General features: G+C 40.8%; 1 protein-coding gene across 4 annotated transcripts in view; it reads right to left on the bottom strand.

Annotated features, from left to right (window-relative positions):
* ACBD5 (acyl-CoA binding domain containing 5) overlaps positions 1-13,521 on the bottom strand; it is a 324,086-nt gene that overhangs the window by 61,196 nt on the left and 249,369 nt on the right. For all 4 annotated transcript variants that reach the window (XM_069211326.1, XM_069211324.1, XM_069211325.1 and 1 more), the window contains one exon: positions 1,060-1,262. In XM_069211326.1, the coding sequence (XP_069067427.1) occupies positions 1,060-1,262 (203 nt within the window). The remainder of the gene's footprint in view (positions 1-1,059; positions 1,263-13,521) is intronic.

Below are 13,521 nucleotides of genomic sequence, written 5' to 3' on the forward strand. Positions count from 1 at the left end.
ATTTTCCTATGTCAGATTTCTTTTTTCTCATTACCTTAGCTTATTTAAAGACACTTAAGCCTCTTCTAGAAGCCTTAAAAGCTTTCCACACCAAATATTTTGGTGTTGTCTGTCCTTTTGTGCCCTGTAACTTCATATATCTCCTCTCATCATCTTTAATGTCGTTTGTGTGGTGAAAGGGGTACATCCTACGTATTAAGATAGCCACATCTCTCAAACGCATATTGAATAGTAAGTTACAGAGGGTCCCCCAGTTCCTTCCAAAATCAGCTTCCATGTCTGGAGTTTTTTTTTGGAAAGTGGCATCTATATTTTGTGTCATTATAGTTATAAACATACATTTCTCTTTTTCTGGAATCATTCAGTCTTCTGATATTTCTTATGAGTGTATGATATTCTAACGCCTGCCCTCCCAACACGTCATGCATCGTGTATGGTAAGTTCTCCTGTCTAGTACAGACTGTAGTAACATAAAGCCAGCATATCTCTCAACTTCAGCAGTGTACAATATTCACCTCCTACGTTTAACTTCCACCTGAACTATTTACCCCTACCTCTTCTATCATTAGAACATGATAGGCTTCCCCAAACATAATGTTAGACCGCTGCATGAATTTGGGAATCCCTATCTATGTGGCTACGGTTGCCTGCAAAATCATGGCAAAATATAGTCAGACTGGTGCCAATACAGGGGCATTTTCTTAAATAAGAGAAGCATGCAATCTCGAATCCTGGTAGCTGACATTAGAACCTTTAATGGTCAGACCACGGATGAGGTTGTCAGAGGAGTGGTAAAAAGGGGGGTGGGGGAAATGTACCATTGGGAACACTTCGAGTGTTGACTGGCAAAAGAGTCCATGTTGAAGATGATTATCATACGATGCTGAGCATGCTGGACCACATGTATTTTACTATTTTACCATTGTAACCACTGATAAGTCTGGAACAAAAAGCAATAAAATGTGCTATAAAAAACCCTGTGCTCTCATCCGTTGTTTAGAGCTCTGTTCCTGCTCAGGAAGGTTTGTGTTGTTATGCTACATACATAGTTTAGTATACCTGTGAGGCAGTCAGTGTCTCCAAGGTATGGAGTCGCTGAAGGACATTCTGCATGTCTTCTTGTAACCGCATGAGTACCGCAGCAATTTGTTCATTCAGGTTGGTTTTCACTTCTCTTTCAGAGCCCCCGTGCTCACCATCGTCACCGCCACTGCCTGAATGCCAACCTTGTGCACCGCCACCGGGGGCCTGCAAACGGCTTCCTAAGCTCAGGAAACAAAACTGGAATTAGACAGCAACCTTGCCAGGATACAAGAATCAATGCTCCACTCCTCTCGGATTTCAAAACTTTTTCAGACATTTTACTTCTTCCCATTTTAAACTGTCTTTACAAATAGTGGCAAAAAACAAACCAATAAGTTGCTTAAAAACTACAACTTATACCATTAAAAATCTGAACAAAATCAAGAAAGCAATTAAAACCAAAACATATCCATCAAGTAGATCATCAGTTGTGATCAGACTTCCTCACGATGGGCTTACAAACTCTACTAGGATCGATACCACGTTAATCGCCACAGGATATTAAAATCGCCCATTATGTTAGTGAACAATAAGGGCCAATTAGCAGGATCAACATAAGCTGGATGAATCACTGAAACATTATACTTTGATCCCAGAAGCAGGTGTTTACATGAGATTGTATGGCACACCTGGGGAAAGTTAACCCAGTGCTCAAAAAAAAAAAACTATTACTGTTCTCTACCTATTCAGTCACACCTGTCTCAAGAGCTAGACTGCCCCTAAACCCAACATTATTCATGTGGTCTTTCCATTGGCGAATTTTGGCACGAGGAGCTGATGTATTTGAACATTTCAATCAAATAAATGAATTGCGATGTTTCTGGTATTCTTCCAAAATACTGTTAAATTCCCCAGTCCTCATGATTTCTGCTTCCCTGCTTTGTTTTACATTCACAACATCTCAAGTAGAACTTCAGTCGCAAGCACTGCTCTAATGTGTATAGCGGAAATCTCTAACCCTTTATTTTTTAGATTCAGCTTATGCCAGTTAGCTCCCTCTCTCATAACTATTAAAATTATTACAATTAAGAAACACAGATTTTATTAAATTTGTGATATGTGCTTTGCGAGCAACGTCAGTACAAGGCATGCAGTGTGGAGTTTAGCTACTGCACCATTCTTATATGGCATTTTATCATCTAACTAGCACATTATATTTTTTTTAATGTAGTTGTCCTTACAGCAGCCATGCTGAGGCCAGAAATGTCTTTAAATTTTGCTGAAGCTATTTAAAATACAACAAATGCCCAATGATTGCCAAGGCAATACCAAAGAAGTGAACTGAGCCCTAAGCACATTTTGCATTACTAACACAGTCAACAGGTATAAAGCAATGTAATCACCAGATTGCAAAAGCACTGATGTGTTCCTTACTGGGTTAGGGAGATCATAGTTTTAAAATGAGGTTTGGGATGAGTTAAAGGAGGGACAGAGGAGCAAGAGTCTAGAAAGTATTGTTTCGGAGATCACATTAGTAGAATCAGGTTTTGGATGAATCAGAGAGGATATATTGAGAGGTATAGGGTGGACATGGAGTAATGCATTGGGAGATTAAAAGGTTTTTTTCTTCTACACTAGTAGTAAAGTAATAAATATATAAATACATAGGTACATAAAGAGGATATATATGTACAAGGAAGATAATGTCAAAATTTAAAGTTATATTTTGTAAACTTAGACTTTCGAGTGTTGCTGTACTTTAAGCTAACTTATTTGTGTATTTTCATACTTTTTTATTTTCTTTAATATTTTAATAGTGAAGCACTTATAGATCAAACAGTTTAAACAGTTTTGACAATAGTCACATATTCTGATGGATTAATACAACAGAGACCCATAAGCATCTAATCAAATATCTTATATGAAAACTATGTAGTGACCTGTAAACGTGTTAAGCATAGAATTGTGTGTATATATATATATATATATATATATATATATATATATATATATATATTTATTTATGCCAGTTTAACACTAAGTTTAAAGATGCCGCACTCACAGGATTCCGTCAATCTTCTTTAATTCAATAAGAGAAAACCCCAACAACTAACACCAACGCGTTTCGACCTTCCCGGTCTTGATCACGGTGAATCATCAATCCATTACATGTACTACTTATACTCTTCCTCTAAGCCATGCCTTTATGTGGCATTCTGGGATATGTAGTTTTTTACAAAATATATTGTGCTAAACACCCCACCAATAACTTAAATGCTACCCATAAGTGCTACTGATGTGACAAAAAATACTAATAATACAGATACATCAATCTAACATCTTAGTGCAGCCGAACAGAGAGAAATAACTACTACAACATCTACTATACTCATCATTGTTAATTGTAATAATATTCCACTGTCCTTACTATTTCCATTTTCAACTCTGAAATTTACATTTAATCTTTTTCAATATTTCGACCTATACGTCCTCATTTCACCATAGGGATACTTCTCCCTGTTTTTTCAAACTAAAATTGTTTCAAATTATTTTAGTTGTTGATTTACACACTGACAGTGAGATCTTATTGCTATTTTTCATTCAAAATCAAAGATGACAATGTAACTCCTCATCGTGATTAATCCCCTATGGCATCTTAGTTTTCAGTTTGATAATGTATCTGTACTCCAACCGTCTCAGTCTCTGAACCCTATCACCCCCACGTTCGTGTTTTTGTATTGTTGCAATACCATAATATTTCATGAACAACCAATCCAAATCAGAATGAGTTTTCAAATGTTTAGTTATAGCATATGTGGTGTCCTCATTTTGTACTGCCCTGATGTGTTCTAAAATATGCTTTTTTAAGGGGCATATGGTACTGCCCAAGTATCTGAGGCCACATCGACATTCCAAGACATATACAACAAAAGATGTTTCACATGTAATTCTCTCTTTGATCACAACATCTCTACCTCGAAAGTCTGTTATAGACTTCTTGTCACATCCAATTTTGCATGCTTTACATTTTCTACAACAAAAGAAACCCTTATTCCCCACTGATAACCAATTGGGAGTTTTAGGTATTTCAAAATGACTTTTCACTAACATATCTTTTAGAGATGCTACTTTCCCATATGTGATTGAGGGGCAGGTTCCCACCCGTTGTCCAATGTCACTATCTTTTTGAATCAGGTGCCAATATTTCTTCAATATTTTCACAATTTGTTGGTTTTCTTTACTATAATCCAAGATTAATCTAATCTCATTCTTTTCCCATTCTGACTGCTCTAGTACACTTCTTTTCTTAGCCAACACCTGATCACAGGTTTTTTCCCTTGCCTTCATCTCTCCCTGCTTTATTGATTTCAATGTGTATCCCCTATTCGGGAACCTCTGTCTGGTCTCACAAAATTTCTCATTCATATCATGTTCATCTGAACAATTCCTTTTGATACAAATAAATTCACCATAAGGGATACTTCTAATCAAAGATATAGGGTGAAAGCTAGTACCATGTAAGATACTATTAGTTGCTGTGGGTTTCCTGTGTAGTGTAGTTCGTAATTCTCCTGCTACAATATACACTAGTACATCTAAGAATTCAATCGAGCTATTACTTGTTTTATATGTAAACTGTAGTCCTACATCATTATTATTCAATATACTGAAATATTCCTCAAATTCTTGCACAGTTCCATGCCAAATCAAAAACAAGTAATCTATGTAACGAAGCCACATGATCACTTTGCCCATGTATCTATCATTCTCTTGACACCAAGCTATGCATCTCTCCCACCACCCCATCGTGAGTTTCGCATAGCTCGGGGAAAAGGACATTCCCATCGCTGTCCCACAAATTTGTTTGTAAATCTGATGGTTAAACAAAAAGATATTGTTATTGAGACAGTAGGTCCTTCCCTTAAGCTGGCACCGACATGTAACAGAGCGCGCTTCTTTTTGTACCTGGTGGAGTTGAAATATATATATATATATATATGGAAAATGTCACTTACCCAGTGTACATCTGTTCTTGGCATGTTCCGCTGCAGATTCACATGCTGTGCATACGTCTGCCATCTAGTGTTGGGCTCAGAGTGTTACAAGTTGTTTTTCTTCGAAGAAGTCTTTTCGAGTCACGAGATCGAGGGACTCCTCCCCTTTCGGCTCCATTGCGCATGGGCGTCGACTCCATCTTAGATTGTTTTCCCCGCAGAGGGTGAGGTAGGAGTTGTGTATTATAGTAATAGTGCACATGCAATGGAGTAAATATGTATGTACATAATGTGGTTTAAAGTGATATATTTACAAATTTACAAACGTTCAAGATCAACTTTGAAACGGCTACAGGCTCCCGGGGAGGCGGGTGGGCGCATGTGAATGTGCAGCGTCTCATGCCACGAACAGATGTACACTGGGTAAGTGACATTTTCCGTTCAATGGCATGTGTAGCTGCAGATACACATGCTTTGCATAGACTTTTAAGCAGTTATCTCCCCAAAAGCGGTGGCTTAGCCTGTAGGAGTTGAAGTTGTTTGAAATAAAGTTCGTAGTACTGCTTGTCCTACTGTGGCTTGTTGTGTTGTTAACACATCCACGCAGTAATGTTTGGTGAATGTATGAGGCGTAGACCATGTGGCTGCCTTACATATGTCAGTCATTGGAATGTTTTCTAGAAAGGCCATAGTAGCACCTTTCTTCCTAGTTGAATGTGCCTTTGGTGTTATAGGCAGTTCTCTTTTTGCTTTCAGATAACAGGTTTGAATACATTTAACTATCCATCTGGCAATGCCTTGTTTGGATATTGGATTCCCCGTATGAGGTTTTTGAAAAGCAACGAACAATTGTTTTGTTTTTCGTATTTGTTTTGTTCTGTCAATTTAGTACATTAAAGCTCTTTTGATGTCTAATGTATGTAGTGCTCTTTCAGCTACAGAATCTGGTTCTGGAAAGAACACTGGTAGTTCTACTGTTTGATTTAAGTGAAACGGTGATATGACTTTTGGTAAGAACTTTGGGTTAGTTCGTAAAACGACTTTATGCTTGTGTATCTGAATAAAGGGTTCTTGTATGGTAAATGCCTGTATTTCACTTACTCTTCTTAGATGTGAGATGTGAGATGTGAGATGTGATGGCAATGAGAAACGCTACTTTCCATGTTAAATACTGTATCTCACATGAGTGCATGGGTTCAAAAGGTGGACCCATGAGTCGTGTTAAGACAATGTTAAGGTTCCACGAAGGAACTGGTGGCGTTCTTGGTGGAATAATTCTCTTATTCCCTCCATAAATGCTTTTATGACTGGGATCCTAAATAATGAAATTGAGTGTGTAATTTGCAGATAAGCTGAAATTGCGGTAAGATGTATTTTAATGGATGGAAAAGCTAGCTTTGACTTTTGTAAATGCAGTAAGTAGCTTACGATGTGTTTAGCAGATGCGTGTAATGGTTGAATTGGATTATTATGGCAATAATAAACAAATATTTTCCACTTATTTGCATAGCAATGTCTTGTGGTTGGTTTCCTTGCTTGTTTTATGACCTCCATACATTCCTGTGTAAGGTCTAGATGTCCGAATTCTAAGACTTCAGGAGCCAAGTTGCTAGATTCAGTGATGCTGGATTTGGATGCCTGATCTGTTGTTTGTGTTGAGTTAACAGATCTGGTCTGTTTGGAAGCCTGATATGAGGCACTACTGAGAGGTCTAGTAGTGTTGTGTACCAAGGTTGTCTTGCCCAGGTTGGTGCTATTAGTATGAGTTTGAGTTTGTTTTGACTCAATTTGTTTACTAGATACGGAAGGAGTGGGAGAGGGGGAAAAGCGTATGCAAATATCCCTGACCAGCTCATCCATAACGCATTGCCCTGAGATTGATCTTGTGGGTACCTGGATGCAAAGTTTTGGCATTTTGCGTTTTCTTTTGTTGCAAATAGGTCTATTTGTGGTGTTCCCCATCTTTGGAAGTAAGTGTTTAGTATTTGGGGGTGAATCTCCCATTCGTGGATCTGTTGGTGATCCCGAGAGAGATTGTTTGCTAACTGATTCTGAATCCCTGGAATAAACTGTGCTATTAGGCGTTTGTGGTTGTGAATCGCCCAATGCCATTTTCTTTGTGCCAGGAGAAACAACTGTGTTGAGTGTGTTCCTCCCTGTTTGTTTAGATAGTACATCGTTGTCATGTTGTCTGTTTTGACAAGAATGTGTTTGTGGCTTATTATGGGTTGAAATGCCTTCAACGCTAGAAATACTGCCAGTAGTTCTAAGTGATTTATGTGAAACTGTCTTTGCTGAGTATCCCATTGTCCTTGGATGCTGTGTTGATTGAGGTGTGCTCCCCACCTTATTATGGAGGCATCTGTGGTTATTACGTATTGATGCACTGGGTCTTGGAAAGGCCGCCCTTGGTTTAAATTTATATTGTTCCACCATTGAAGCGAAGTGTATGTTTGGCGGTTTATCAACACTAGATCTAGAAGTTGACCCTGTGCCTGTGACCATTGTGATGCTAGGCACTGTTGTAAGGGCCGCATGTGCAACCTTGCGTTTGGGACAATGGCTATGCATGAGGACATCATGCCTAGTAGTTTCATCACCATCTTGACTTGTATCTTCTGTTTTGGATACATGGCCTGCATTACATTGTGAAATGCCTGTACTCTTTGTGGACTTGGAGTGGCAATCCCTTTTGTTGTGTTGATTGTTGCTCCTAAGTATTGCTGTGTTTGACACGGCTGAAGGTGTGACTTTGTGTAGTTGAGTGAGAAACCTAGTTTGTGGAGGGTTTCTATGACATACTTTGTGTGTTGTGAACACCGTTCTTGCGAGTTGGTTTTGACTAACCAATCGTCTAGGTACGGGAACACATGTATTTGCTGCCTCCTGATATGGGCAGCCACTACTGCCAGTCATTTTGTAAAAACTCTTAGCGCAGTTGTTATCGTGAATGGAAAAACTTTGAATTGGTAATGTACCCTTTGGAATACAAACCTTAAGTACTTTCTGTGTGAAGGATGTATTGGTATATGGAAGTATGCATCCTTTAAGTCTAGTGTTGTCATGTAGTCTTGTTGTTTGAGCAATGGGATTACATCCTGTAATGTCACCATGTGAAAGTGATCTGATTTGATGTAGGTATTTAATGTTCTGAGATCTAATATAGGTCTTAGAGTTTTGTCCTTTTTGGGTATGAGAAAGTACAGCGAGTAAACTCCTGTTCCTCTTTGATGAATTAGTACCAGTTCTATTGCATCTTTTTATAACAACGCTTGGATTTCTAGTTCTAGAAGATCCATGTGTTGTTTTGACATATTGTTTATTCGGTGGGACATTTGGAGGGAATTTGAGAAATTCTATGCAATAACCATGCTGGATAATTGCTAGGACCCAAGTGTCTGTTGTTATTTCCTCCCAATGTTTGTAGAACTTGGTTAGTCTCCCCCCCCCACAGGTGTTATGTGTTGGGGATTTGTGACGTGGAAGTCACTGCTTGTTTTGAGGAGTTTTGGGACTTTGGAACTTCCATTTACTCTTTTGGAATTGGCCCCCTCTATATTGTCCCCGAAAACTTCCCCGCTGATATTGGCTCTGATAAGTGGGCCTTGTTTGTGAGGTTGAGGGTTCTGTGCTTTGTCCTCGAAACCCCCCTCGAAACTGTGTTTTACTAAATGTGCCTCTGCTCTGTGGGGAGTAGAGTGCGCCCATGGCTTTGGCCGTATCAGTGTCCTTTTTAAGTTTTTCGATAGCAGTGTCCACCTACGGCCCAAACAACTGCTGTCCGTTAAATGGCATATTCAGCACGGCTTGTTGTATTTCCGGCTTGAATCCTGATGTACACAGCCATGCGTGTCTCCTTATGGTCACTGCTGTATTTACTGTCCTAGCAGCTGTATCCGCTGAATCCATTGCAGAGCGTATTTGATTGTTCGAAATGCTCTGTCCTTCCTCCACCACCTGTTGTGCCCTTCTTTGGAACTCTTTGGGTAAGTGTTCAATGAAATGTTGCATTTTGTCCCAATGAGCCCTATCATATCTCTCCAGCAATGCCTGTGAGTTGGCAATGCGCCATTGGTTGGCCGCTTGTGCTGCAACCCTTTTCCCCGCAGCGTCGAACTTGCGACTCTCCTTGTCTGGAGGTAGTGCGTCTCCCAAGGTGTGTGAGTTCGCTCTCTTGCGAGCTGCGCCTACTACCACAGAGTCGGGTGTTAATTGCTGCATTATGTATACAGGGTCTGCTGGCGGTGGCTTGTATTTCTTCTCCACCCTTGGAGTTATAGCCCTGCCCTTCACAGGCTCCTGAAACACCTGTTTGAAGTGTTTTAGCATTCCAGGTAGCATAGGGAGACTTTGGTATTGGCTATGTGTGGAGGATAGTGTGTTGAATAAAAAGTCATCCTCAATAGGCTCTCCATGCAGGGTGACATTATGAAACGCCGCTGCTTTTGACACCACCTGTGTGTAGGCTGTACTGTCCTCAGGTGGCAACGGTCTCGCTGGATAACAGTCTGGGCTGTTACCTGATACTGGCGCATCATAAAGATCCCATGCGTCGGGATCATCCTGACTCATTCCAGTATGAGTTGGGGGCTGCATCAGTGGTAGAGTGGCTACCGGTGATGTGTGCGTTGAGTGTGGTGGAGATGGTGGCGGTGTTACTTGTTTTGCCACTTTTGCCTGTGGCTGCTTGTCTTTTTCTTGAAAGGCAAGTCTTCTTTTCATCCTAATTGGGGGAAGAGTACTTATCTTCCCTGTGTCTTTTTGGATGTGGAGCCTTCTGTGAGTGTAGTCTGGCTCCATTGACTCTAGTTCTTGTCCGAACCTATGTCCTTGCATTTGTGAGGACAGTCCCTGTTCCTCTGTGTAGGAACCTGCTTTCGGTTCCGAGGCCGGATGTTTCGGAATGGAAACTTCTTCAGCTGTCTTTTTCGGCTCCGACGACACTTAATTTTTGGCGTTCCGGTCTCTCGGTGCCGAATCGTTTCGGTGCCGCCCTCTCGGTGCCGAACTTGCTCTGACCCGCTGACTCGGGGTCGAGTCTGCTCTGTGCCGGTATCTCGACTGGTGTCGGATGTCTTCGACACATGCGTGCCCTTTTTCGGTGCCGATGATCGGTCACCTATTTTTCGGGTTAAGCCATGGCCTACTGGCGGTGGCGTCCCCTGGGCTTTAGTGGTCTTTCCGTGAGTTTTGTGTGTCGACGTCTTACTCACGGTTTTTGGCGTCTGTTCGGGATCGACCTCGTCCAAGTTCGAATCCTCGATGGAGAAGGTTTCTTCTTGCTCCTCCAAGTGTTTTTGTCCTGTCGGCGCCGACGCCATTTGTAGTCTTCTTGCTCTTCGGTCTCTTAATGTCTTCCTCGACTGAAACGCTCGACAGGCTTCACAAGTATCTTCTTTGTGTTCTGGAGACAAACACAAGTTACAGACCAGATGCTGATCTGTATAAGGATACTTGTTGTGACATTTGGGGCAGAAGCGGAATGGGGTCCGTTCCATTAGCCTTGAAGAGACACGTGGTCGGGGCGACCAGGCCCCGACGGGGGATCGAAAACCCCAAAGGACCACCGGAGCTCTTCAAAATTCGGTGCCGATCTGTTGTAACTAACCCGATACCGAACACAAACAATACCGACGATTTTTCCGAGATTCTAACTATCTTTCCGAAGCGAAACGCGGAGCGAAAAGGAACACGTCCGAACCCGATGGCGGAAAAAAAACAATCTAAGATGGAGTCGACGCGCTTGCGCAATGAAGCCGAAAGGGGAGGAGTCCCTCGATCTCGTGACTCGAAAAGACTTCTTCGAAGAAAAACAACTTGTAACACTCCGAGCCCAACACTAGATGGCGGGATGTGCAAAGCATGTGTATCTGCAGCTACACATGCCATCGAACATATAAATATATATATGTATACATATGTTCAAATGTGGTTAACTTAAACGACTATAGGCTTCCGGGGAGGTTGGAGGGTGCATGTGAATCTGCAGCGAAACATGCCACGAACAGATGTACTCTGGGTAAGTGACATTTTCTGTTCGATGGCATGTGTAGCTGCAGATACACATGCTTTGCATAGACTAAAAAGCAGTTTGTCCTCCCATAAAAGCGGTGGTGAGCCTGTAGGAATTGAAGTTGTTTGAAATAATGTTCTGAGTACAGCTTGACCTACTGTGGCTTGCTGTGATGCTAAAACATCTACACAATAGTGTTTAGTAAATGTATGTGGTGTTGACTAAGTAGCTGCTTTACATATTTCAGCCATTGGTATATTTCCTAAGAAGGCCATTGTAGCGCCTTTCTTCCTTGTGGAATGTGCTTTAGGAACAACTAAGAGTTGTCTTTTAGCTTTAAGGTAACATGTTTGGATGCATTTTACTATCCATCTTGCTAAACCTTGTTTTGAAATGGGGTTACCAGTATGAGGTTTTTGAAAAGCTACAAATAGCTGTTTAGTTTTCCTGAATGGTTTTGTTCTATCTATGTAGTACATTAGAGCTCTTTTAATGTCCAATGTATGTAAAGTTCTTTCTGCTACAGAATCTGGTTGTGGGAAGAAGACTGGTGGTTTCACTGTTTGATTGATATAAAAAGGTGATACTACTTTAGGAAGAAATTTAGGGTTAGTTCGTAGTACAACTTTATGTTTGTGTACTTGTATGAATGGCTCTTCAATAGTGAAAGCTTGAATTTCACTAACTCTTCGCAATGATGTAATTGTGACTAGGAAGGCAACTGTCCATGTTAAAAATTGCATTTGACATGAGTGCATAAGTTCAAATGGTGGGCCCATAAGTCGCGTAAGCACTATGTTCAAATTCCAAGAAGGAACTGGAGGTGTTCTGGGGGAATGATGCGTTTTAAGCCTTCCACGAATGCTTTGATAACAGGTTCTCTAAATAAAGATGTGCACTGTAAATTTTGCAAATATGCAGAAATTGCAGTGAAATGTATTTTTATGGAAGAGAATGCTAGATTTGATTTTTGCAAATGAAGCAAATAACATACAATATCTTGTATTGATGCTGAAAGAGGGGGCAATTTGTTCAGACTGACGGTAATATACAAATCTTTTCCATTTGTTGACATAGCACTGTCTGGTAGAGGGTTTTCTTGCTTGCTAGATCGTTTAGATTTTTTTAATTCCACCACTGAAGGGACATGTATGTTTGGCGGTCTATCAACACTAGATCTTGAAGTTGACCCTGTGCTTGTGACCATTGTTGTGCAAGGCACTGTTGCAAGGGCTGCATGTTTAGTCTTGCATATGGAACAATTGCAATACATGATGCCATCATACCTAATAGTCTCATGACAAATTTGACAGTGTATTGTTGACCTGTCTGTATTTGTGCTAAGATATTGTGGAATGCTTGTATTCTCTGCATATTTGGACTTGCAAGCGCTTTTTGAGTATTTAGTATTGCCCCTAAATACTGTTGTATTTGCGCAGGCTGTAGTTGTGACTTTTGGTAGTTTATTGAGAACCCTAGCGTGTGCAGGGTTTGTATTACATAATGTGCATGGTTTTGACACTGCGTCTGACTGTTTGATTTTATCAGTCAATCGTCTAGATATGGAAAGACATGTATGTATTGTCTTCATTGGTAGGCTGCGACTACTGCTAGGCACTTTGTGAATACCCTTGGAGCTGTTGTTATTCCAAAGGGTAACACTTTGAACTGATAGTGCTTTCCTTGAATGACAAACTTGAGATATTTTCTGTGCGCAGGATGGATGGGTATGTGAAAATACGCATCTTTGAGGTCTAATGTTGCCATGAAATCGTGATGCTGAAGTAGTGGGATAACATCCTGTAGTGTTACCATATGAAAGTGTTCTGACAGAATGTAAAGATTGAGGGTTCTGAGATCTAATATTGGCCTTAAGGTGCCATCCTTTTTGGGAATGAGGAAATACAGTGAATAAACTCCCGTTCCTACTTGATTTGGGGCACGGGTTCTATTGCTTGTTTGAGTAATAGAGATTTCACCTCTTCCTGTAACAGAGTGATATGGTCTGTGGATAGCCTGTGTTGTTTTGGTGGAATGTTTGGTGGAGTGTGTATCAATTCTAGGCAATAGCCATTGCGGATAATTGATAATACCCAGTTGCTGTTGTAATGTTTAGCCAATTGTTGTGGAACCTTTGCAGTCTTCCCCCCCACAGGGGAGGTGTGAATTGGAAAGGAATGGTACAAGTCACTGTTTACCTTGTGAGGCTTGTTTTGATGTCTGATATTATCCCCTGCCTCTGGGGTACTGGCCTCTATAACCTCTGAAACTACCTGTTTGGTATTGAGGTTGGTAGGGTGATTTTGGCTGTACTCTGGGGCCTAAATCCACCTCTAAACTTGGGTTTCCGAAAGGATCCCCTGTATTGTGTGGTGTATGGCGCACCCATGGCCTTTGCAGTGTCTGAGTTTTTACATAATTTTTCAATTGCAGTGTCCACCTCTGGGCCGAAAAGTTGTTTTTTATTGAACGCATATTCAACACTGCTTG

Source organism: Pleurodeles waltl, chromosome 10 (assembly GCF_031143425.1).
Source record: "Pleurodeles waltl isolate 20211129_DDA chromosome 10, aPleWal1.hap1.20221129, whole genome shotgun sequence".
NCBI lineage: Eukaryota > Metazoa > Chordata > Amphibia > Caudata > Salamandridae > Pleurodeles > Pleurodeles waltl.